The sequence below is a fragment of the Halichoerus grypus genome, chromosome 5, assembly GCF_964656455.1.
Source record: "Halichoerus grypus chromosome 5, mHalGry1.hap1.1, whole genome shotgun sequence".
In the NCBI taxonomy this organism is placed as follows: domain Eukaryota; kingdom Metazoa; phylum Chordata; class Mammalia; order Carnivora; family Phocidae; genus Halichoerus; species Halichoerus grypus.
In genome coordinates this window covers 147,128,751-147,151,843 of record NC_135716.1, presented here as the reverse complement: position 1 = coordinate 147,151,843, position 23,093 = coordinate 147,128,751, and the positions used below count along the sequence as shown (strand labels likewise).

Sequence of the window (23,093 nt, the reverse complement as noted above, 5' to 3'; positions counted from 1 at the left end):
AAGGAAAATTCCCCTAAGCGTTGTTACCAGTGTCATTGCTATTACTGAGGGCAGATGAATTTCTGGCTCCTAAGTTGGAACTTAGGATTTTAGGATTCATTTTTTATTCAGTTCTGTTGTTCCATCTATCTTGAACTCTTGGGAAACAAATAAGAACAAATGGTCCAGTTTTATAGTTGCTAAAGGTTATTCCTTTAACTGCCAGAAATTTACCTTAACTGTGTGTTTTTATGGACATCTTTTAGAACTTATATTTCCTGCCTTCTCTGTATAAAAATAAAGTTTAAAATTTTAAAAAAAAGTGCATGTTCAATTCAGAACATATGGAGAATACAAAAAAGTTTTATGCATTTGGTAAATACTTATATGTATTTAATGTATTCCATGCACTAGTTGTAAAGGATATTGTGAATAAATGACATGTTGTCCTTGTCTTTACAGAGCTCAGTCTAGTATAAAGTAGAAAATAAAAATCATGAGGATTGAAGTTTTAAAAAACTGTTAAAATAATGACATAAGTCATGCTTCTAAAAAATTTTAAACTATGCAGAAGTATATAAAATAAAAGCAATAGTGTTTCCCACACCCTTTCTTTAGAGATAAACACATAGTTCTCATTTGTTAACTTCCTAAGGTAAAGTTAGAGCATTTAAAATGAAGAGTAATTATGTAATACAAAGCCATCTCACCCATCTTGTGGCAAGGAGCTCTGTACTTCCAACCAAATTTAACAACTTGTGTTGTTTTTGTTGTTTTTAACTCATGTGTTTTTAATGAAATCTACAAGTTGTTTCAGAAGAAAGTTAAGTGACTGATGCAGGATTTTATGTGTAAAAATTGGGGCAATAGTGCCTAATACAAGTTTTTAAAATTAAATAGTACTAAAAGGCTCATACAGAAAAACAACAGCCTTCTGTCTCTCTGCTTTCTCTGTTCTGCTTGCTAGACTAGCTATTTTCAGCCTTTTTATTTGTTTAAACTGCTGTTTTCATGCAATAGTACCTGGCATTTCATTCATTCAAGAGACCTAATTAAGCACCTACTACATGTCAGTCCCTATGTGGAGGAGATACTTAGTGAACAAGGCAGTACACTATCATAGCCATTATGAGGTTTATAGAGGGTGTTTGTTCCGAACTTTGAATAAAATAATTCTTCAGTCTGATAATGCATTAAGAATTGCAAATAAAACAAACTTTTGGAACATGGATGGTCACCTTGATCATGAGATGGTAAGGACTGCTTCTACCATATGGCAAGTGGTGTTTTTATTCCATATGGCCAAAGTTTCTATGTGGAAATTTATTGGCTGACTTTAGTTTTGAGACTTTCAGGTACTGGTCAGACAAAATAGTGGAGCTACATATCCTCCTTCCAAGAGTTGTCCTTTAATGTTATCCGTTCCAGTCATTTGGCCTGAGTTACAAAGTAAATTCATAGGGAAACTATGAATTTTTCCTCCTATTTTGCTTCTTTTTTTGCTTCTGTTGCTACCAAAAGTATTTGTTGTCTATGTCTTAGGTGACACCAGAGCAAAATGTGATTTATAGGTAAACATTATTGGGCTCTCTAGCAGAAATAATATTTTTGAAAGTAGTGCATGAATTCCATTTGGTTAAAATTTTCTTTTCATCTTAATAGCTGTAGGTAAAGTTGGCCTATTTTTGCTTGACTTGCCATTTGAAAGACCCCCTCACCCTGAATCTTAGTATTTTAATTTTTCTCAGGTTGTTTTTTGTCTTCTTAATCATCCTATTGTATTCTTCTTTATTTTGAACAAAAACAGAAAAAGTACTAATTTAATTTAATCATGTAATAGATTTAGTTATGTAGTTCAAAGATAAGTATTGAAGTTTTTTTTTTTTTTTTTTAATACATACGTTGGAAATCAGTTGTTATATATGGGTTTAAGGCATTGGTCCCTTATCTTTCTTCTGAAGTAACCTGTAGATGTTTAAAAAAAAAAAACAAAAAAAAACAACGCTTGAGTTGCCAAATTTGATTAGAAGTCTTATAATTTCTTGGGATAAATTGGGTAAAGTTGCCTTGTATTTTATAGTTACTTTTCATTTTAAATGCTACATCTTTTATGCACACTAACTTTATACAAGGATTAGGAAATGAGAACTACATGTCTGTAACAAATAGTTATCTCTAGCATGAAACTGTGAAAAGGTAGATTTTGGGCTGTAGCTGTGACCTCTTTAAATGGGTAACTAGAACCTAGAGTTTTATATATGCAGTTGAGGAAGACTCAGTTGTATTAAGAGACCATTGTAAATCATATACTCTATTGCCATTACCCCTAATCTTAACACTTAAGCCTATTCATAAAAAACTAATGATAATTGGATCTGCTAAAATTTTACTGAACTTTACTATTTACACTAGTCTATCAAAAATGACAGTGCATTAGATTTTGAAACTACTGACCCATGATGATGATGGTGATGATGATAATGATAATGATGGGTGATGTGGAGGACACTTTAAAAATCTAATACTTTGGTAAGCACTGTTAAATACGAAGTCACTGATGACCCTTCATGGGTTTCTTTGTCTAGTTGGGGAGATAAACACATGAAGGACCTGATAAGCAAGAATGATATAAATGAGTATTATGTCTCTTATGGACTCAAACAGTACAGTACATAGACAGAATTAGAGTTGTAGGCTTTTTTCCCTGGCCTGGAGAACTGTTAGATCAGCCAGTATTGAATTACATCCTTTGGGCTGCTTAGGCACAAAATTAACCGCTAGAAAAGCAGGTATTAAAGGAGAACTTTAAAGGGTGTTAGTGGAAGTTGTTAGACATTGACCTTGTCCATTTGGCAAAATTAATGAATTTTTCTACATCACTGTTTATAGTTTAATTGATATTTATCATATAGTTGATGTTTATTTTCAGAACCTATTACCATAGGAAATCCATTATTGAGCACTAATATGTGCCAGGCATGTAGCTAAATACTGAGGATATAATGTTGAACAAAATCAGATAGATCCTTGCTTCATTAAGCTTACGGTCTAGTGATGAACATAACATTAATGAAAGAATAATGCAGTTAGATAGGAAGCAGAGAAGTGGTTGGTGGAATTGACTGCTTGAGGGCCATTAGGGAAATTTGGGGATGATAGAAATGTTCTGTCTTAATTGTGGTGGTGATTACATGTGTGCATACATTTATCAAAATATATTGAACTGTACATCTAAAATGGATGTGTTTTATTATATGTAAATTATAACTCAATAAGGTTAATGAAAAATAACTTAAGTACACATAAAATTACAGCTGTGATAAGGAGAGTTGCAGAAGCCATGAGAACATATGATAGGAAGAATTCACATAGGTGGGGAGGACAAGATGATGAATAGCCGTAAATTGAAGGGATTGGTGTCAAGGGGATAGTGTAAAATACAGAAATAACAGCCTGTGTCAAGGCCCTGAGGTTGGAAAGTTCATGGCAAATTGAAGAAACTTGAAAAAGGTCATTGTGTGTAGTGCAGAAAATGAGGGAGTGCAAGGTGTAAAATGGAGCTAGACGGTAAGTAGGGCTAAACTTTGTAAGCCATTGTTAAAGACTGAATTGTAGCCTAAGCACAGTGGAAAGCACTTGAAGTTCTTTAACTGGTTGTGGTAAGGGGTGATGAGGGAGTAATGAAATTGGCTTTGGAAACCAAGTACTGTGGCTCTAGTGTTAAGAATGAATTGGGGGCGCCTGGGTGGCCCAGTCGCTAAGCATCTGCCTTTGGCTCAGGTCATGATCCTGCGGTCCTGGGATCGAGTCCCACATCGGGCTCCCTGCTCAACAGGAAGCCTGCTTCTGCCTCTCCCCCACTTGTGCTCCCCCACTTGTGTTCCCTCTCTCGATGTGTCTCTGTCAAATAAATAAAATTAAAAAAAAAAAAAATGAATTGGAGGGGGGCACTGGGTGGCTCAGTCGTTAAGCGTCTGCCTTCAGCTCAGGTCATGATCCCAGGGTCCTGGGGTAGAGCCCTGCATAGGCTCCCTGCTCCACAGGAAGCGTGCTTCTCCCTCTTCCACTCCCCCTGCTTGTGTTCCCTCTCTCGCTGTGTCTCTGTCAAATAAATAAATAAAATCTTTAAAAAAAAAAGAAGAATGAATTGGAGGAACTAGGGTGGATTCAGGAAGTTTATTCCAAGAGGCCCAGACCTATGACTGAGTGGTGGTAATGGAGAGAAGTGGACAGAATGGAGAATGTATTGAGGAGGTAAAAATGAACTTGATGGACTGAATATGGAATGAGGGAGGCATCATGGGCTGCTAGGTTTATGGTTTGCGTATTAGAGTGGACCGTAGTGGCTTTCCTTTACTGATATAGAGGCAGTACGGGAAGACCAGGCTTTGAGGAGTGGGTATGGCAAGAAGAGAGTGCATTTGGTATTGAGCATTTTGAAAAAAATTACGTAAAACTGTAGGTATCTTTAACCTAGAGTGCAGCAAGCATTTATCGAGCCTTCTGTGCAGTTCACACTATGCTAGTTGTAGGGGCTAGCAACAGAGCTACAAAAATTAGATGCTTAGGAATTTAGTAGAGTTGCAGATGTATAAATAACCGGGAGGAAAAATAGTAAGAGAAAGAAAAGGAGATTGGCCTCCAGAGCAGTTAAGTTAATTATTTATGTCTGTTATTTCCTGCATTTTGGATGAGTCTCTGTTAAGATCCTCTAAGTCCGAGCTTTTGATCTAATTTGAAGTTATGCCATTTGGTTTCTTGAAGCATCTTCACAAGCCACCTACATTCCTTTTGGAGCTGTGGCATAACAGCAGACCGACGAAGTTTCCCGGATTTATAAAACAAGGCACCCATGCTTTTGTTTACTGAGAAAGTATATCCTCCTCCCCTCCGCTCCCGCCCCCCCCCCCGCCCCACGCGACATAAACAACTTTCCGGAAGTAAGCAAAAGCAGTTATCGAGATGAAACTTGGTTCCACAGCTGCCAAAATTTTAGGGACAGTGAACTAGAAGTCGGTGGGTGTAAGTGAAGCAGTTTTTCGTCTGTGAGGAGTCCTTCCCCAGTCGCCACGTTATGGGAATTCCCAGGGCTGAAGTTCTGAAGCCAAGCAGAGCTCCCTTGAGCAAGGACCTCCCTTTCCTGGGGAGGGCGTGGGCTCAGCTGGCAGCAGCTGTATGTCCCGAAGCACAGGTCCTGGTGCGGGCTTGGGTCTCCAGCCCAGAGCCCCCAAGGCGAGCCCCGGGCGCCGTGAGGAGGCAGCCGGGGTTGGGTCTGGACCGGGGCGGGGGGACGCGGAGCTGGGCTCTCCTGTGCCCACCCGCTGCTGCCGGCCCCTCCCGCTCCCTCCCGCGGGTGGCCCACTCCCTCCCCTCCACCCAAAATTGGCCTAACGGCCAATCGTCATTCGCTCACCTCCTTTACGGCAGGTGACCTATGGCCAATCGCCAGGGGTTTCTTTGCCAGGAGCCGCCAGGGCCAGCCAATCGGTGCGGCCCCTGGCCCGGACGGGGGGGGGGGGTGGGGCAAGGGTGTGGGGGCGGGTGGGGGGGGTGTCCCGGGGCACCGGCTGAACCTGAGTGGATCGACTTCACTGCAGTGTGGGGGATACGGCCTGAGGGAGAAAAAAGGGGTGCTTGGAAGCGGCCCCCGACTCCCTCCCCTGGAGGCATAGAGGGCGGGGGCCTTGGCGAATGGCTTTCTTGCTGGCCACTTGCGGAGTGAGTAGACCCTGAGGGTCTGGGAAAGGGGCCGGCCCCCACCCCTGAGTCCCCGGGGTCCCTGCTGTCTGGCCCGGCCGGGCCGTGGCCCCGAATGTCGCTCTCTCCCTGCCTCCTTTCCGCTGCCCTCTGGGGTGAGTAGGACGACGTGGCCGCCCAGGCCCTCTCTTCTCGGGGAGCTCTCCTCACTTCTTCAGCCGAGATGGGTTGGAGGGTGAGGCTAGGGGCCTCCTGTTTCACCGAGAGGTCATTCGCCACCAAACCAGACTGGAAGAGGGCATCTCCCCCCCCCCCTTTTTTTCCTTCATTTTTGTGGAACTCACTTTCCTTTTCGAAAGCTGTCTCAAGCTATAAACACAAAAGTTAAGCTTTTCCGGAATATGAAAGCTTAATTTTGACCAGTTGCCCATTGATAGAGGCTCCAGTTGCGGGCCAAACATTTTCTGTTTTATTTTTGGCACTGTGTTCTTCCAGCCTGGCCTAGTACCTTTGTGTGTAATAATTATAGGCGCTATTATTTGTGAGTATGTGTGTGGGGAGGGGAGTGGTTTTACGCTTCTTGAGTAGCTTGTACAAAAAACTGAAAACTTTGGAATAGTGTGAGGTTCTCATAAAAACTGGAGGGAAAGGTTTAGTTTCTCAGTACAGCTCAGTTATGGAAAGTTGAGTATAATGAATAGTGTAGGAAGCATGTTTGAATCATGCATTTTTTTCAGCATTCTTACTGTACTTCACAAGTATTTTTGTTATGAGTGAGAAATGTATTGAAGCAGAAAAGTGTTTGCTCATTTGAAGTAACATTTGGTTTTGCTTGTCAAATTTTTACGTTTAGCTGTGTTCAGGAAATTAAAAACAAATCAAGTAATTATTTCTCCCAGGTTTTAGTAGAGATGTTTAGAGATGTAATTACAGTTTTAAGAACTTTTGTAGTGAAATTTAAATTGGAAATTCTAGTCCAGTGTCTATGAATCATCTTTCAGAACACTGCCTGTATTGCACTAAGCGATGAAACCGTTTTAATAGTAACATCTCTCATTTTCTTAAAATTTTTTTTAACTTTCATTTTTTGTACAGCCCAACCAGAAGCAACTTAAAAATACTTTATTATCTTTCCCAGCTTAGGGAAGATATAAACCACCCAAAATCAGACTTTTAGTCTGAGAGCTGAAATGAAAAATACATATCACAGAGAAGCCAGATCGGTTTCCAAAGTGTCCTGAGGTTTTTTTTTGTTTTTTTTTGTTTTAAGATTTTATTTATTTATTTGACAGAGAGACAGCGAGAGAGGGAACACAGGCAGGGGGAGTGGGAGAGGGAGAAGCAGGCTTCGCGCTGAGCATGGGAGCCCGATGCAGGGTTTGATCCCAGGACCCTGGGATTATGACCTGAGCCGAAGGCAGACGCTTAACAACTGAACCACCCAGGCGCCCCCTGAGTTTGTTTTTGACAGAGATGGCATTATGCTTGAAGTGCCCCTCAATAAATACTAGGCTGCAAAGACTATTGGTCACATCCATTTTGATATTTCTAAAGTTCTAGGTGGTATTTTTTTAGTGCAAAAAGATTATATTCAGTAGTGATCTACTCAGCCATCCCCAGATGATAAGAAGATGGGCAAGGAATTTAAGTTTGGATCAGCCAGGAAAAAGCATTGCGATCCAGCCCTATTCCGTTGGTTGGAAAATCAGGCAGTTATATAGTTCGCGGTCTATTGCTTGAGAAAGATATTCTGAAAAGCAAATCCTAGCATATCCCCTGGGATATGTCAAGTTTTATCAGTATCTAGACTTTGTAGTATGGAGTGATAATTGATGTTTATGAGGATTCTATAGAAAAAGACAGTTTTAATGATTATTATGGGGTTAGCATACAAATTATATATAGGAAGATTTTTCAATAAAGATTTAAACAAAGATTATGTTTGAAAGAAAAGTTCTTAGCCTGAAAATATAATTAAGCCAAGTATCTCTCCCTAAATATTTTAATTAATTGAAGTTCCACCATACATAGGCAATTGGTCATTTAAAGCTATTGTCCGTCTCCCTTATTTTCCATGTCTAGTCACCAGATCCTGTTAAATTTGCCTTAGTAATATCTCTTCGATTTATCCTTTTTCCACGTGATAATAGTTTAATTCAGGCCTTCATCATCTCTCACCTAGACTTTTGCAAAACCTTCTAACTAGTCTTCCCTCTACCTATACTCTTTATCTCAAATCAAATCAGACTGAGTCATTCCTATGCTTAAAAATCTGTTTTGAATCCATTTGCCAGTCAGCTGCCTATCAAGCCCTTCAAGGCCCTTCACAACCTGGTCGTAATTTATCTCTCTTTAGTCTGAACTCAGCTGCAGATGCTCTACCCAAGCTATCCACTCCAGCACTGTGAACTGTTAATCATTTAGAACATGACAGCCTCTCAGCTCTTTGTCCTTTCACAACCTTTCCCCTCTTGCTTGGAATTATAATTGCTCAGAATTCTAGCAAGTGATAAACCTCCAGTTCTTCCTTTAACATACAGTTCATATGTTACTTTTTCTTTAATGTTTACCTTCAGGCAGACCAGTTAGAGTTACTCTTATCCTTTGTGTGCTACCATAACACTTTGTTCATATCTCTATAGACAGCTAGGTTGTAATCTAGATTTTTTGTTCACATGTCTGATTCTTGCATTACACCCTAACCTCTAGAGGTCAGAGGTCCTTACTCATCTTTGTATCTCCAGGGCCTTTGTCCATAGTCCAGTGCTTGGCACATAGTAGGTACTCACTGAATGCTTGTTAAATGATTAAAATATGTGACTTAATGATGTTCTAAGTGTGCAAACCTTTGTCTTACTTGTACTGGAGTTAGGTTTATCCCTGTAAGGTAGAAATATTTCCTAAGTCCCCAAGCTCCCTGATTGCTGCCACACCTGAGAGAGGGGATTGGAGAAAATGTTTAGAAACAGTGTTTTAAATGGTGAGCAGATTCCCAGGCAAATCCCCCCCCCCCCATCTATATGATCTCTAATATGGTAATAGCAGTACCAGCACTAATTAGTTCTACTGTAGTTAGTATCATAGGAAGTCAGAGCATGTTGCTTGGAAGGGGTGAAATTTGAGCTCATTCCAGAAGATTAGGTAATGAAATTATATTTGCTGTTTTCTGCATTGTCGTTAAAGATGTCCTTTGAAGACCATGACAGTACCTGGCACATAACAGATATTAAGTGAATATTTGTGTCATAAAGGAATGGTTGGGGGGTGTGTGTGAGAGAGAGAGAGAAACAGACAGACTTGTAGTCCTTTTACATTGGAGTTCATTTATTTCTGGAGACACCTTTAAGAACTTCGCTTCTTTGCTGTATTGACCACGCACCTCATTTTGTTTTTTCCAAAATGTGCCACTTCAGTCAAGTTATTCTACTTACTTGGTTGGTTCTTTGCATTCTCTGTATTCCAAAACATGTTTTAAAATCTGGTTGCATTGGTCTTTCTCACTCAGTTTCAAGGTTACACTAAATGATAGAGTTTGCTTGTGCTTTAACATTCTTTGTCATACTGTGCAGGACTTGGCTGCAGTTGGAACCTGTAAGTTCTTATTGTCTTTATTGAAATGAAATTGTTTTTTTAAAGGAGTGGACCCCAGGTTTTTCAAATGTGGTAAGGTATTTACTCACCTGATGAACATGGTTATTTATCTGGAGATACTGGCTTCACAGACTCCTAGAATTGGAAGGGATCTTAAAGTTTTAATACAACCTCTACCTATTTTTTTTTTAAGATTTTATTTATTTATTTGAGGGTGGGGGGAGAAGAAGACTCCCTGCTGTGCAAGGACACAGGGCTCAATCCTGGGACTCCGGGATCATGACCTGAGCTGAAGGTAGACACTTAACCGACTGAGCCACCCAAACGCCCCTAACCTCTACCTATTTTTATAGTGGAGAGAACAGTCTCAGAGAAGCCAACTGACTTGCCCAAGGTCACACAGAGACTAGAATAACTAGGATTAGAGCCCAGTGATTCTTGCTCTTTTGACTCTAGAGAAAACCAGAGTGCTACCCTGCTGCTGCTCTCCATCCATTGCTCTCCTCACTCCCCAAACCTTAGTAATTTTTCCAGTTCAGCCACTAATTTTTATTTCCTTTCAGATTCAGCATCTGGATATAAAAAATATCATCTTTTCCCAGAGCATATTGTTCCTCATTTAGCTTCCTTCTGCTTTCTAGCCTCTCTTTGTGCTTATACTAACCCTTAGCCTGCAAGTATGCCTTTTCTGGTTATTCTCCATTTTCCTGCAGATTCCTTCTTTGCCCTTCTCTGCTCTTTGCTCCAGGAGGCTGACCTTTATAGCCTGTGTCACCTGAAGTTCTTTCTCCTTTGGATTCTGGTTGGGGTTAGCTAATGGGAGGCAGTGCCAGAAGATGGAAGGAAGAAAAGAGAGAACTCTTGGGGTATTTATTCCTCTTGCTCCTCTGTTTTGATATGTTTTTAGCAGTGCCTATGCACCATAACTAGAGTGTCCTTTGAGTAGCTCCAGTTGGTCCTTGGTAACAGTTTCCTTCCTTGTTCATTCAGCTTTAGGATGGTGAAGGCTTCCTGCTGTTCCTATTTCCTGGGTACCTCAGCATCCCTTGTTAGTTTACCTAACCCTGCCCTCATTTCTATGGTACTTCATTAAAGAGAAGTTGAAATATTCCATTTCATTATGCTATTTCCAGCCTCCGTCCACTGCTGCCATACTTTTCCCCTCACATCTGTGTCCACATCTTGTACTTCACAATGCTGCCTCTGTGAAACTTTTCTCATCCCCTCAACTTTGCCCTCTGCTCTTAGTACTTTTCTTATAACTCTTATTTTACCATGCTTGAATCAGTTATTTGTAGATAGATGTTTATCTTCTCTTAGAGATTTGAAACTCTTAGGGCAGAGTCTATAGCTGCTTCATCTTGGCATCTCCAAAATACCCAGCACAGTGCAATAGTCAAAAGAGATACCCAATGAATAAATCATTATTGTAACACTGAATTCCAACCCGAGAGCAGCAGTACAGGTTTCCCCTGCTATTGGAAAGTAGAGTGTTCCTGTGAAACCTTTCCTAAGTCAAAATGGTATAAAGTGAAGAAGCAATTACCATTAATTTATATGGAAAGATTTTTGAGCAATCCTAGGCCCTAAAAATAACCTCTTGGGCTTTTCTAACACCTTAGGACATGTCTTGCTAATGGATACACAAAAAATTGAGATAAAGCAAAATGCTCACAAAGTTCACAGCTGTGGCAGCTTATGGCTGAGATGCTGAGTGTAGTTCCCAGAGAAGGAGCTTGGCGGTGCCACTCTTGCTTAGGGTATTCACTGCTTCTGTAACAGCTCGCAGCAAAACAAATGCTGAATGCTGTTTTTGCTTTTTGCCTTTTTTTTCATAAAAGCAGATAATCCTCTTCAGATTTCTTTTGGTTAGTGAAAACAGGTACTGATAAAGGTCTTTTGTAAAAGCAAAGTGGTAACTCAGACTTTTGAAAGTTGAGGTGATACCTGCATGTGTAAAACTGCTCGTGAGAGGATTTGGCATGAGAAGAATGAGTTTTTAGAGGGACGAGTCAATTGTCATTGCCTGGTCTTGCTTCTTGTACTGCCTGCACAATACAGTGTCTTACCTTTTATTTAATTTCTTTTTCTACTTAAAAACTTTTAGTTGGCCATAAAAAAGTCAGCATCCATACTTGTAATATAATAAATCCTTTAGAGTAAATGAGTTATTTATGCTTTTTTCATGAATATACTCAACTATAATTTCTTTGAATACTTATTGCTTAAGTGCTAGCAGGTAGGCACATTTCAGAATTCCTTCATTCATTCATTTACAAAATTTTCATTGAGCACTTGTTACAAACCAAGCACTGGCCTTGGGGATACAGTTGAGAACAACACTAAGTCCTGTCCTGATATATTCTAGTCTTGTTTTAAATCATCTTGATAGATTCCTGACCACAATTAAACTAAATTAGGGTAATTTTATATTACACTTCTGGGGGCAGGGAGAGGAAGAGAGAACCTTAAGCAGGCTTTACACCCAGCGCAGAGCCAGACTTTATCTCACAACCCCGAGATCATGACCTGAGCTGAAATCAAGAGTCCAACGCTCAACTGACTGAGCCACACAGGTGCCCCTATATTACACTTTTAACAACTTTAGCAAAAACTGAACCTGTTCCTTCTGTGTAATGTTCACTGACAGCTAAAATCAGATATACAAAAACAGTTTTTGGCATATATAATTTTGAAGGGATAAATGTCAAACCAATTACAGTATCTATTATTTTCAATTCAGCATTGTTTTTGTTCTACTTTGGTTGGTTTGTGAGAGGTCTAAGCCTTTTAGTACCGTCTGTTGGTCTGACTAGTTCATCATTTAGCTCCCCTTGGGTGTTGTTTAATTTTCGGTGTGTTATGTTTTGCTATACAGAGAGATCCAGATTTGTCAGAGGAATATATCAAGTTTTGTTTTTTAAAACATTTCATGATCAAAATTTTAACAGCTTTTATGCTATGTAAGAGAATTCTGCAGTTATTTCAAAACTTGACCTACTAAAATACTTAGTTTAAGGATTCATATGTTTGAATATGAGTTTCTCCTAGTTATGCTTGGAGCAAATCTCCAGTATTTATCTAAAACTTTGCTTTTTGGTGGACGCTTAATAGTAGTGAGACTTCTTTGCTTTCCAGAATGCTGTTAAACTGAATGATAGGTAGTAATCTGGCGTTGGAGAGAGGAAGAATGTATTTTTTTCCATCCCATACTAGTAAGCCACTCAGAGCTTATATAGATCTTGGAATGAGTTAACCTATGACTTTTAAGAAATACATGTACAGTAGCCTGACCAACTAGTGGGTGAAAAGAAAAGCTTTGGCTAATGGCCAGCACCACATGGTCAAACAGTGCTTTGTTAGAGGGAGTGATGTAGTAGGTGTTTTTGTTTTTTATGAGTTTGCTTTCTTGAATGTTGAGTCATTATTATGTTATTGGCAGGAAGGATGTAGAAAAAAAATTAGGTATTCTTCTTCGTTTTACTGGCTATTTTTCTTCTTGGCGTTTATTCCAGTGTAGTGTAGATTGCTAATTTTTTAGTGGTTTTTTTTTTTTTTTTCAAGTTTGTGCTTTTTGTCTGTAAATGATGTTATAAATTTGTTATGCTACATTTTGCTCGGAAACGTGTACCTGAGCAGCTGTATTGCGAGATTTACTCTCAAGACATTATAGGATTTTTGTAGATAATTTTAAGAGAATAAAGCTGATTGATTTTGCAAGCTAAAAGTTATAAAACTTTTGAAAAATATTTATAAACTTGCACAGTTTCCAAATATTTTTACATAAGCTTTTGAATTAAATATATACTTTTAAAAATCAGACAAGTGAATGTATAAAGTAAAAATTATGAGTCCCTGTCTCAATCCCAGTCCCCAGTATTAATATATGATGTGTTTCATGTGTTTTGCTTCTTGCGTTTTATTTGAGGAGGTTGTGTGTATAAATAAAATAACTTTAAAAATGTAGCTTCTATATTATTCATGTGTCCATTTACCTAGCATAATGTAAGCACCCAGTTAATATTCATTGAATTCTGGTGGAGCTTTATTTCTGTAATTGGCTTTCTACATTCAGAGCCTGTAAACTTATGTTTCATTTAAAATAATTTTTTATTTCCTGCATTCTGACACTTCAGAGGCAATCGTACGTGCCTTCTAGACATTTTTATCTCTAAAAGGCTAGTTACATCCTTTATGGAGAAGGAGCCATGTAATTTATTGTCCAAACTGGAGCACTTTTGAGAGGGAGGGAGGCTGCTAATTTTCTGAGACAATAGGCATAAAGATTGATGACCCCAGACAAACTAGAGCATATGGTTATCCTATTCATAAACTTCAGGTTTTTATTTGTTTTATTCAGATTTTGACAAGACTTTTTATATGACTTTATTGAGTAAATTGAGTCTTTTTTTTTTTTTTTTTGAGTCTTTTGGAAAGACAAGCTATCAGTGATTTAAAAATAGAGGAAAATGGTGCAAATCCCAAACCTTTTTTGTGAAGTTGTTTGAGTAACCAAATAGCTTTATGAAATCAATATTAGTATTTTCTTCTGTAAGCCAAAAGGTTACATAATAGTGTCAGTATTAGATAAAGAGATCATGAAGAATAAGCAGTTGTGCTATGATTAAGTTCATCAATTTTGACATGGATGTCTGTACCTGATTCCTGTTTAACAAAGTAACTCTCTTTCCCGACTATATGAGCAATTCAGATTTGTGGTATATGTATGCTTTTAAACAGAAACTTAATACTATGCATAAACCATTTTTTTAAAATTTAAAGATAAAAGTGATTCTGTTTTTTGAAGAGCTGATGTACTTTCAAAAATCAGTTTATTTTATGGTGGAAAAAGGCTTTATATTGTTGACCCTTTGTTACCAAGGTAATAATTCAGTACAATTTACCTTTTGTAATTCAGGCATAATACCCAATCCTTTTCTGAAAATCTTATATGGAATTTTTTTCTGATCTGTTTTCTAGAACTACTATTTTATGAGTTGTGTATTGCTCATCCTTTTTTTTATTACTATTTATCTTCAGAGTTTATCAAGTTACTGTTTTCCTTTTTTAAAGGAACGTTATACGGTTTAACTTATGCTTATATCCTTTTATTGATTATGGATCTCTATTAAAATTGTTTTATGGTATTATCTGGTTAATCAGTTTTGGTTTTATCCATCAGTCATTGAGTGCTCTCTTTATGTTAGGCACTACTTCAGGGCTGGAGATGCAGTAGTGAATTCTGGTTATTTATATGATTCCAAATTATGAAGAGGAAGTAGAAAACTTACTCTTGTGTCACTGACGTTACACATATTCTTTCATCTGTCCAACAACTTTGAATGGTTTGTTATTATGTCCATCCCTAGATGAGAAAATGGCGGTGGAGTAAGTAGCTTGGCCAGATCATATGGGTTAGGAAGTTGCAGATTCAGGATTTAAAACTAGATCAGTCTGACCTTAAAGCTGTGCTCATTTTAACTACATCAAGCCTCCTTCAGGCCGTTTTTAGATTACATTTTAGTGCTCTTATGCCATGAATTCTTTTCCGATATTATTGTGATTTAAGAGAAAAGTGTAACGGATTGAAGTCAAAGGAATAGGTTGAAATCCCAATTAAAGAAAACCCCCACTGCATGATTTGGGTAAATGCTTATAAAATAGGGTTAATGTCTCTGTACCTTACTGTTTTGTGATAATCAAATGAGAAAACCTATTAAGTGTCTAGCAGAGGATCTAATACTCTGAAGAATTTTTTTAATATATAATGTGCATCCATGGTGAATCCATGGTGTTAGAACTGTTCACTTAGAGAACTACAGAAAAAGACCTTACCTTTTAGGATATTCTTGGGGTACCTAGCGTGCTGGTAAAATAACTGTAGCTACCATGTTGATAAAAGAGAACCGGATTTGGAGCCTTAGATTATCAGAACATTGACTTAAATGGAAAATAGCCTGAAGTTACAGTGAAGGAAAGCATGTAGTAATGGGCTCAATTTTGTTGACAGTTTCAAATTTGTAATCTTCACTCCAAATGAATTGATAGTTGAGTATTCCTTAGGATTAAAACTAGAAAGTCTTGCCCTGAGAAATTCCCTATATCTCTAAATCCAGTTCTTCCTTTAGCTGAAGTGGTTAAACCACAGAGACAATAGGGATTATAAATTGTAAATGTTTCCAAATTTTTAGTAATTCCAGGAAATAACGTATTAGTATACTCCACATAAAATCGTGATCTCATTAATATTTCTGGTTTCTTTAATATACTTTTTTCATCATTAAACCAACTTATAAGTCATTTGGTAAGGAGACAAATGGTATCATTTCTCAAAAAACTTAATTTGCTAACAAATTTCGAAGGAACAAAAGCCATTAAGTTTGGCATAATGTGTTTTTTTTTTTTTTAACTTGTCATTTGCTGCTCATGTACCTACTTTTCCTCTGAATAGTTACAGATTTTTCTCTTATTATTCCTTTACTTAATTATTTATGTCAGACTCACAGCATGGTAAAGTAACTTTCTATTCTCTCTTTTCCTTACTTTTATGGAAGATCAGTACCACACTTGCTTTTTTCCAGTCTTCTGGTATCTCTCCAGTTCTTGAATTTTCAAAAATAATTGTAAGTGATTCAATTGTAAGTATGCTCTATACTTCTTTCATTGGATGAAAGCATATCTGTGATGCATGTCATCTCAAATTGCTAATTGTGAACATAAACTTTCCAGATACTCTTGTATTTAAATCAAAACGACATTTCTGCAAAGTTTTCATTATTTTAATTATAGGGTATGTGTTTTGCTAATTTTTAAAAATCACCTACTTTTGTCTGGATTCATGTTGTTTATTTTTCATTAGGAGGCTTGTTTTTTGGGTTTTGTTTTTTTTTTTTGATGTTTTTCCTTTGTTAAATTTTTAAGCTGTTATTCCCCTTTATGGTTCTACTGATAACTTATTCTGCGTTCTTGTTGTTCTGAACTTCTCTGTGAGAATTACATGAACTAATTTCTCTATTTCCTTTTCTCCTTTTGCAACATATTTTTATTATATACTGTTTTTTCCTATGTAAGAAAACACAATATAGGGTACTTAGTCCTTTACATTTTTGTTGTAAAATAAGATTTGGTAGGAAAATAATTACTCATTTGTTAATTTCTTTTTACAGTGTTGTTGTTCAGCCATAGCCCTTCCTGTTCTGTTATTCTCCTCAGTTCCTCAAATTACTCATGACTTTATTTCCTGATTCTGACCTCAACAAGACCTTAAACCACCTTTTACCACCTTAACCTCCACTGTTCATTAGTCTTCCTCTGTCACCAGGAATTACTTAAAAGCTCTTATTCCCTGCCTCAAAAATTGCCTCCTGTACTGTTGTATAAAAAAGTACCTCTACAAAGCAGCTACAGTTCATACGTTTTTCAGACAGTTTTAAGGACATCCTTGCAATACTTTTTTTTTTAAATAGAGGTGAAGCATTTGGTTATATGTATGTATAAATAGTGTTTAATGTCCCAACTAAAGTCATTAATAGGAATTCATTTAATTTTGCTGACATTTGTTAGCTTTGAAGTACCTTCTGAGAAGTGATGCTATTCAATATAAGTTTTAGAAAGATAGTAGGAGGTACTTATATACAGCATTGAGGCGGTTTGATATTCTTCTGCCAGTCTAGATACTATTTTTGAAGTTGGGTCAGATGTTTCTCTCTTTATATATTTTAAACTGGATACATAGGTCCTGGCTGATGTAGAATCGTGCTACTACTCTCTTTGACTTTAAAATGTACTTTAGCTTTCTTCATTAGCAAATATTTTTGAAGACTAGAGACTGTTTTGTTTTTAGTATATTTACCACATAAATGGTTTTTTTTTCTTTACATAGATTTCTAATTTTACGGATTTATCTAATTTATAGATTGGGTTTAATTTCTGTTTTAGTTTAATGTCTTTTAAGCATAATAAAGGCAGACCATTTGCCTTTATTTCTCTGTAATAGTTGTGTTTAACTTAAACTTTAAATGAATTCACACAGAAGTCATCAAGTGAGAACTATGGCTCATCAATATAGTAAATTAAGGAGCAGCAACCTCTTTGGTTCTGACTGCCAAAAGGGCAGCATAACCACTTTGGTCACAAAGTGTCCACAAAGGACATGGACAAAAAAGAAGGAAAGAAAGACAGGAAGAAGGGAGTGAGGGAGTAGACAAAGGGAAGGAGGAAGAAAACAGAAAGGCTAGAGAAGTCTAGGCTAGGGGAGGGTCATGGGGAAGACTGGATCAGGATCACCGCATCAGCACTTGTCAGACACAGCAATCAGTGCCACATACATTTATTCAAGGCTGAACTAGCCCTGGGGGTTATAGTGTTGAATGAGTGGCACAGAGAATGTGTATCTGCTTAACTCCCAAACTGCTTCTTCTACAAGATGTCCCTGTTAGAAGTATGAAATCACACCCTGTCTTAAAGGATCGGTTCTGTTCCGAGTTCTTCTCAAAGAAAGCCCACTCTCAAAATGGTATAAAGGACTATATTCTGATGATTTGTTTTAAAGCAAAACTCCATTAAAAAGGACATGAGTAAGTGTAGGGTTTTATATTGTAAATGTTAAATAGAAAGAGGAACAGTTATGACTGCAAGGGAATTTTTATGAAATAGTATATATTAGGAGGTAATGAATCCCTTGTCTGTTGAGATACTCAAGTGAAGACCAGAAGACTTTCAAAAAGATTGTAAAAGTAACTTCTTTGAGGGGGAGGTTGGACTAGATGGCTTTGTTTCTGTGTACTGTAAGTCATAATATGTAGCAAAAACTTTTATTTTCTTCTTGTGTGCATTATTCTTACAAGAGTTGAGGAAACAGTTTAATTACTCTCAGTTGTCCATGTTATTGATAAATATGTGCATATTATTTTATTGATTGCAGTTGGGGCAACTATATATGTAGATTTTCTTTTTAAGTACACCAAAGATGTATGGATTACTGTACAAGGGAGTTTAGGCCAGTTCTGGGATTTTACGCTAATAACTCTAGTTATAAACCGCCTCTTATACATTACATAAAAATGATTTGGTGAGTAGATCTTCGACTTGGATGTTATGATGTGTGGAGTTTATTCTAAGATTAAAGGAACGTTGTGGAAGACTATCTAGAGGTAGGTCTGAGAAGAGAGCCAGGGTGAGGTTCTAGGATTATAGCAACATCAAAGGGTTGTTTTTTAAGCATCAATTTAGATGGGTTTTAGATCTCGGTAATTTAAATCTGTTTCCATTTATTTACTGGAGGATTTTTAATCAAAGATTTGTTCAAAAGGATATGTTAGATTTTTACAGCGGTAGTTCTAAGTGCATTCAAAAGGGAAAATTCTTAAAAATCACTTTTTGTTATTTAGATGCTTCACCTCTTATTCATTTATTAATATGCCATTGAACTTTTTGATATTTAGCAAGCACAATATTTTATGGGTTTTAACTGGATCTTATAGTTGAATTATTAATAAGTATGTTATATTGCTATGTGAAACAAAACAAAAACTAAGCCAAGCTGTTCTCATTTTTTTCTGTGGTACAGTAACATGGAAGGAAATCACTCCCTTCTTTTGTAATACAGTACTATAGTATCTCCAAAATGTAATGGATTTATTCTTCCTTTTCCACATCTTTTATTATCACACTCTATGTAGTAAATGTTCTTAATAGAAAGTTTTTTTGGGTTAGCTTTAAAAATGAAGATGTTTAACCACAGTTTTATTACATATATTGTTAATGATTTTTCTTCAACTTTGTTTTTATCATGACATCTCATTGGGAAGGGATTTTTCAATAATCATTTCAAGTAGTTTCTTTACATGTATGTGAAAAAAAAGCAGGCCGTTTTATTGCTTTTGAATTTGAAAAGGAAAATGCATTATAAGATAAGTTGATTTTCCCATGGTCTAATATAACTTAGGGTGGGTTTTTTTTTTTTTTTTCTGTTCTGATTCAGAATTTGAATTTAAGTTTGGCAAGAGCAACAATGAATAATAATAGTAGTAATTGATAGTGTTAGTAATTGTGGTCTTTAGTAGAGGTACTAGCTGCCATATTAATAATAGTATGAGGAGGATGACTATATTTGGCAGGTAAGAAAACAGCAGCTTAGACACAGTATCTTGTTAGTGGCTGAGCTGCAATTAGAAACCAGGCTTGTCAACCCATTGTTGTTTTCCATAATACTATACGGTCTCAATCTGGTGTTTGAGATAGTGGCTGTAAAAGTGCTTTATTAATAATAAAGTATTGTGCAAAGATGAGGTATTGGTGTAACATACAATGAACTCTGGCCTCCATTTACTAAAATGGGGAATGTGAAAATGATCAGCATGTTTTGGCCAACAAGTGAAGATCAGGTATGGTATGTTGAACTACTGTATTTTACCCATTCAGTACAGAATTTTGTGGTTGGGTTGGGATTGTGATGTTAGTGGTTCATGAACCTTACTTTATTTCCCTGTTTAACTGCATGACATTTGGGCGTGCAAATACGGCAAGCTGGTAGTCTTGTTCAGTCTCCCAACTTTTTGTCTTTTACACCCAGGATTGATGTGTTTTTCAGATATGATTAAGAAGTCAAGTTTCTTTTGAGTAAAGTTAAAACATAGAAATCCCATTCTATTGAAGTTTAAAATTTTTAGTGTACAAAAAGTAGGACATGAAAATGCTGGATTGTTAAACTAGAAATAAGTGGACCCTCTAAATAAATAAATATTTACACCATGTCCAGAGTGTAGTTAGTGTTCATGCCAAAGGTGAATGTGAGTAGCGAACTTGATTAAGACAAGTGTTGTCACTTTCACTTAAAGAGAGGGCCCTCTTAGAAGAGGTGAGAATTTTGAGGTTCTTACTTCTTTTAATAAAGGGAGGAGGAGAAAGCATCAGAGGTAATGGGGTGGGTTAGGGAATGGGAGGAGGACTAAACAGTATGAAATTAAGATTAAAGGACTGGAGGAATCAAACAAAAAGTGGGGGTAAAATAGGAAGTAATCTAGATTGTAATCTAGGCCCTTCAGCTAAATTACTGTTGCTCTGGAGGTCACGGGGAGTCATTGTGGGGGAGAGAAGGAAGTGATTGAAGAGCAAGGTCAATCCTGATTTAAGCAGCAGTGCATGTTTGATAAGGGAACAGAGCTAGAAGTTCATGAGGGAGATTGATATATCACTATTCTTGAAGAATTTAGATAGTTTTAATACGCCTATTATTTATATAAAAGTACTATTTTTACTTTAAAATTGAAATGTCATGTATGAAGGATGAAGTATTTTCTGTACTGTTAAATATTGCCTGGGTATTGGTAGATTTATTACAAATTTTCTTTTTCTCTAGGGTTTGGATTCAGGATTTGTTCCTAGTGTCCAAGACTTCGATAAGAAACTTACAGAGGCTGATGCTTACCTACAAATCTTGATAGAACAATTAAAGGTACGGCATTCGTTTACTGAATTGGTATAAGTTAGTAAATGTTACCAAGCTTGATTTTGAGTGTAAAAACTTAGCTGATGTTAATTTGCAACCCTTAAATGGTTCTTCAGCAATTTTTAAAGCTGACTTATTAAAAGATCTGGGTGACTTACTCAGAGATCTTTGCCTTTGATTATACTGATAGTGTGTATATATAATGTCCATTTTTGGTCATTAAAAAAGTAAATATCTAGGGGTGCCTGGGTGGCTCACATGGTTAAGCATCTGCCTTCGGTCCAGCCCCGCATCGGTCTTCCTGCTTGGCAGGGAGCCTGCTTCTCCGTCTCCCTCTACTGTTCCCTCCTGCTTGTGCTCTCTCGCTCTCTCTGTCAAATAAATAAAATCTTTTTTAAAAAAAAAAAGTAATATCTAGACATAATTAAAAGAAAATAAGATTAGATTCATATTCTGTTTTAAAATTCTGAGAAACTGATAAATTTTAATGTGGTTCAATTTCTGAGGCCTTGATTTTTTCCATTTTGGGGAGGGGGGCGTTGGGAGAGGTGTTTTCTCTACTTCATTTATCATTACTGAAATTGTCTCCTTCAATTCCTACTTTAAAATTACTTAAAAGCAAAAGTCCTGGGAAGCAGCAAATGGAGTATTAATAAACGTGGATGACAAAGCAGAAAAAACTTAGGTTTCAATTGATATTTTAAGTTCTTAAAAGTCATCTGTTTTCTTTTGCTTGTAATTTTACCAGAGTAATTGATCTTGACTGTTTAAAATAATTCAGTAGAATTGGACTTAATACAGTCCCTTGAAAAAATACATGTTATCTTAAAAATACATATAAATCATCCCTGGAAGAAATTTATTTAAGAACTAAAGTTTGCTTTTCTGTGTTTAGTAAATATATACAATATAGCAAAATGGCTTGATACTATAATCATTTTCTTTTTAATCCTGTAGCTTTTTGATGACAAACTTCAAAACTGCAAAGATGATGAACAGAGAAAGGTAAGTTCCATTGTCATTATTTTGCCTTAAACCATTTTAAAACCAAGAGCCTTTTTTTTAAAGATTTTATTTATTTGACAGAGACACAGCAAGAGAGGGAACACAAGCAGGGGGAGTGGGAGAGGGAGAAGCAGGCCTCCCGTGGAGCAGGGAGCCCGAGGCGGGGCTCGATCCCAGGACCCTGGGACCATGACCTGAGCTGAAGGCAGATGCTTAACGACTGAGCCACCCAGGTGCCCCAAAACCAAGACTCTTTAGAGAAAAAATAACAGAAGGACTTCAGTGTTTTGGCTACTATAATAGTACTACTGACTGTTTATGATAATACTGCCATATAGAATTCATGGGGGAGTTTTCTGGTGAATTTCTGTTACGGTTTCACAAACAAAAGGGTAATGTACAGAATTTTTAATACTCCTTTTTTGTAAGTACCACCTTCCTAGGAGTAAGTTCTTTCTTGAGGTTTTTAATGTTGAAGATAGAAAGTTATTTTATTAAATTGATACGTGGTCACTTCAGATATTAATAAACCAATTGGCAAGAATTTGCTGAATTAAACAAGACGCCACAGATGAGGAAACAAAACTAGTGTTGCACTTTTTTTTTTTTTTTTTAAGATTTTATTTTTAAGCCATCTCTATACCCAACTTGGGGCTCGAGCTCACAACCCTGAGATCAAGAGTTGCATGCTCTACTGACTGAGCCAGCCAGGTGCCCCTGAGTGTTGCTTTAATTATAGTTCCGCTACTGCCCCCCCCCCTTGAATTTCTGATAACTACTTTGTAGTTTGAATAGTTTTCTTTTTTCCAGTTAAAATATTTCCTCCTTGATTAGATTTCCTGATGCAGTATCATTTCTTTTTTTGCATTTCTTTTGACCATAACTTTGCATTTGACTCTTTACACTTGGTAATAGTACCTATAGTAATTCATGTTTAACTCCCCTTCCATTCTTAGTTTTGGAATTTGGTCCCATGTCATTTTTAAACAACTAGGCAAAGTTTAAGGTGATTCTAAAACAAGTGTTATTTATTTAAATTCAATTTAATTAGCATAAGTGCATCATTAGTTTCTGAGGTAGAATTTAACATATATATATATTTATATACACATATATTTAACATATTGCATATAACACCCAGTGCTCATTACATCAAGTGCCCTCCTTAATGCCCATCACCCAGTTACCCATCTCTCCTCCAGCAACCCACAGTTTGTTTCCTATAGTTAAAAGTCTCTTATGGTTTGTCTCCTTCTCTGTTTCCATCTTATTTTATTTTTCCATCCCTTCCCTTATGTTCATCAGTTTTGTTTCTTAAATTCCACATATGAGTGAAATTATAAGATACTTGTCTTTTCTCTGACTTATTTTG

At 36.9% G+C, this 23,093-nt stretch overlaps 1 protein-coding gene across 7 annotated transcripts in view; it reads left to right on the top strand.

Annotated features, from left to right (window-relative positions):
* The window catches only part of OSBPL9 (oxysterol binding protein like 9), a 179,338-nt gene that overhangs the window by 102,995 nt on the left and 53,250 nt on the right, over positions 1-23,093 (top strand). For 3 of the 7 annotated variants that reach the window (XM_078073161.1, XM_036108393.2, XM_036108391.2), the window contains exons 5-7: positions 15,822-15,890; positions 20,627-20,722; positions 21,674-21,721. In XM_078073161.1, the coding sequence (XP_077929287.1) occupies positions 15,822-15,890; positions 20,627-20,722; positions 21,674-21,721 (213 nt within the window). Of the gene's footprint in view, positions 1-5,530; positions 5,832-15,821; positions 15,891-20,626; positions 20,723-21,673; positions 21,722-23,093 lie in introns of those variants that run through there. The other 4 variants (XM_036108397.2, XM_036108396.2, XM_036108398.2 and 1 more) reach the window with 3 other exon arrangements.